At 39.7% G+C, this 2,500-nt stretch overlaps 1 protein-coding gene across 1 annotated transcript in view; it reads right to left on the bottom strand.

The window, feature by feature from the left end:
* LOC144977775 (solute carrier family 22 member 3-like) overlaps nucleotides 1–2,500 on the bottom strand; it is a 3,341-nt gene that overhangs the window by 35 nt on the left and 806 nt on the right. The window contains exon 2 of the mRNA XM_078923166.1: nucleotides 1–1,579. This exon is cut by the window's left edge and continues 35 nt beyond it. Coding sequence (XP_078779292.1) covers nucleotides 39–1,579 — 1,541 coding nt within the window. The 3' untranslated portion in view covers nucleotides 1–38. The remainder of the gene's footprint in view (nucleotides 1,580–2,500) is intronic.

The following is a 2,500-nucleotide window of genomic DNA, read 5'->3' as shown; positions in this document are numbered from 1 at the left end:
ATCTGAGTCATCATTTTCAAAAATAGTCGTTCTCCTTGCTACATTATCAATTTTTTATTCTTGGTCTTTGTTTCAACTTCGTCTATTCTCTCGGGAAGATCCGTATCTTTCGTTTCTGGTAACATGGACGTCAACATTACAGCAATAAGACACATGATGGTGAAAATCAGGCCTGGTCCCCATTTGACAATGTGATAGAGAGGTCTCATGAACGGGGCCGCCATGCCTCCGATCCTCGCAAAGCCACTGCAAACACCAATGGCGGTCGATCTTAAATTGGTTGGAAATATTTCCGGCGCGAAGATGTAGATGACGTTAAAGGCGCACGAGATGAAAAATTTTCCAATAATGAATAAAGCCGTACTGGCGTATTCCGAACCTTCCAGATCGTCGGCGAATGTCGCGAGGAGTGATGACGTCATGAGACTGATTGCTGTTAAACCTAAAAAGCTCATTAATACAAACTGACGTGGCCACTTCTTCATCGTGTAGTACACAACTGCGTTACAAGGAAGTTCTACCAGATTCAACAAGGTATAATTTAGAAATCTGTCCCCAGCGACGTTCGAAGACGTCATATATATACCGTAGTACGTCATAATGCTAGTGACAAATAAATACCACGTGATCAGTGTGGTTTTACGTAATGGTTTGGATCGTATGAGATCCAAGACGTTTCCTTTTTTGTCTTTTTTAGTTTCACTTCTTTTAACAATGACGTCATCACTTAGGTCGTGGTTTTCGCTGCCTATCATGGGAAGTGAGTGCGTTTTTGGTGATGATGGAAATGCGTGGTTTATATAGGCTACAAAAGCTTTTTTTACTTCGTTGAAGTCTTTGCCGTTGACCTTGCTAGCTTTCTCTAAGACTCGCAGTGCGTCTTCTGTCTTGCCCGTTGCCATCAGCCATCGTGGAGACTCGTATAATACGAATGGATACGCAAGACAAATTAGTCCAGCCGCTCCAACACCCCCTTGAAAATATCTCCAGCTGTCGTTTCTGAAGAAATAAGCAATTGCCCCGGGTACCAAGGCAGCTAAAACCCATATATTACACATGATGGCTCCGTTTGCCTCCCTGTGTTTTGGAGTGATATACTCTACAGCATTCACATAGAAAGTACACACCAACGATTGGTAAAATATCCCGCTAGCCAGTTTCAATGCGTAAACAACAAATATATTAGGAGCTGCCACTATAGACCATTCTAAAATGGACGCTAGAAATGATGACACGATAAAGATGGGCTTTCTACCGTAGTTGTCAGCGATGTAAGGTCCTATTAATCCCCCGAGCATCTGCCCTAGATTGAAAATAGTCTGCGACAGCTCGGCCACACCTCTGGACTCGCACACCAGATCCCACTGTGAAATGAAGGTCGTGTCCTCTTTATCAAAGAAGTTCCTTCCATTGGGGCACGTCATCGAGTGTACCTCATTCTCTTGTCCGCTATGGTTGGAGAAGATGATGATCTCACACTGTTTGTAGACAACTTCAGAGGTAGAATCGTTTTGGAGTCCGTATTTTGAGAGTAGTTCTGTCTCGTTGACGGATTTACACGCATGTGGGGGTTGGTATCCTGATGGAAAGAAAGAGACGGAAATTGCAACGCACAACATCATCTTCATGAAAATGATAATGATGATGATGATGATGAAGTTGATGATGGTCATGATGACGATGATGATGATGATGATGATGATGATGATGATGATGATGATGATGATGATGATGATGTTGATGATGATGATGATGATGATGATGATGGTGATGATGATGATGATGATGATGATGATGATGATGATGATAATAATAATCCACAAAGTCAATAATGAGGACCAAAAATTTAGACCAAAAGTAAAAAGGCGTTTGTTAGTGTATGTGGTTGAATTAGGCGAATGCATTTGTCACAAATTTGTCCATTGCAACACGCTGGAAACTATATTGACAACTTGGACGAAATCATCATTTATCATGAAATAACATTATTGTGATGAACAATATTTTGTGTTGGTTTGAGAATATTTCTATTACAACAATGAGCACACAACATTTTGGGTTATCAGACCTGAAAATAAGTAAACGTTGAAATCAATAATTTGACGCATGGATTATGATAGAAAATATTTAACTTTAGAAATAACGAATAAGCAATATATAGTGGGGTTTACTTGTAAAAGATATCTAGCACCTCAATATCTTGTTCGTTTCTTCTTCTTTTCTTCGAATTATTTTCTTAAATTTCTTTAAACCATTTATGTTGATAGAGGCGAAATCTGGTGCGTGATTATTATCGTGACACTGTGGTGTAGGCTTTGCCTCCAATCCAAAAGGTCTAGAGTCCGAATCACTAAGTTACTTTAAGCAAGCCTGACACGTACATATATGCAGGTCTGATAACGCAAATTGTTTTGGGCTCGATGTTGTAAATGAAATGCTTTCAAACTAACGCAAAACATTGTCCAATACAACAAAATCAATTATTAATTTTAGCTCATAA

Source organism: Berghia stephanieae, chromosome 8 (assembly GCF_034508935.2).
Source record: "Berghia stephanieae isolate SIO BIC M18660-M18661 chromosome 8, UCSD_Bste_1.3, whole genome shotgun sequence".
In the NCBI taxonomy this organism is placed as follows: domain Eukaryota; kingdom Metazoa; phylum Mollusca; class Gastropoda; order Nudibranchia; family Aeolidiidae; genus Berghia; species Berghia stephanieae.
The sequence above is the reverse complement of the archived record's forward strand: the minus strand, read 5'-3'. Positions and strand labels throughout refer to the sequence as shown.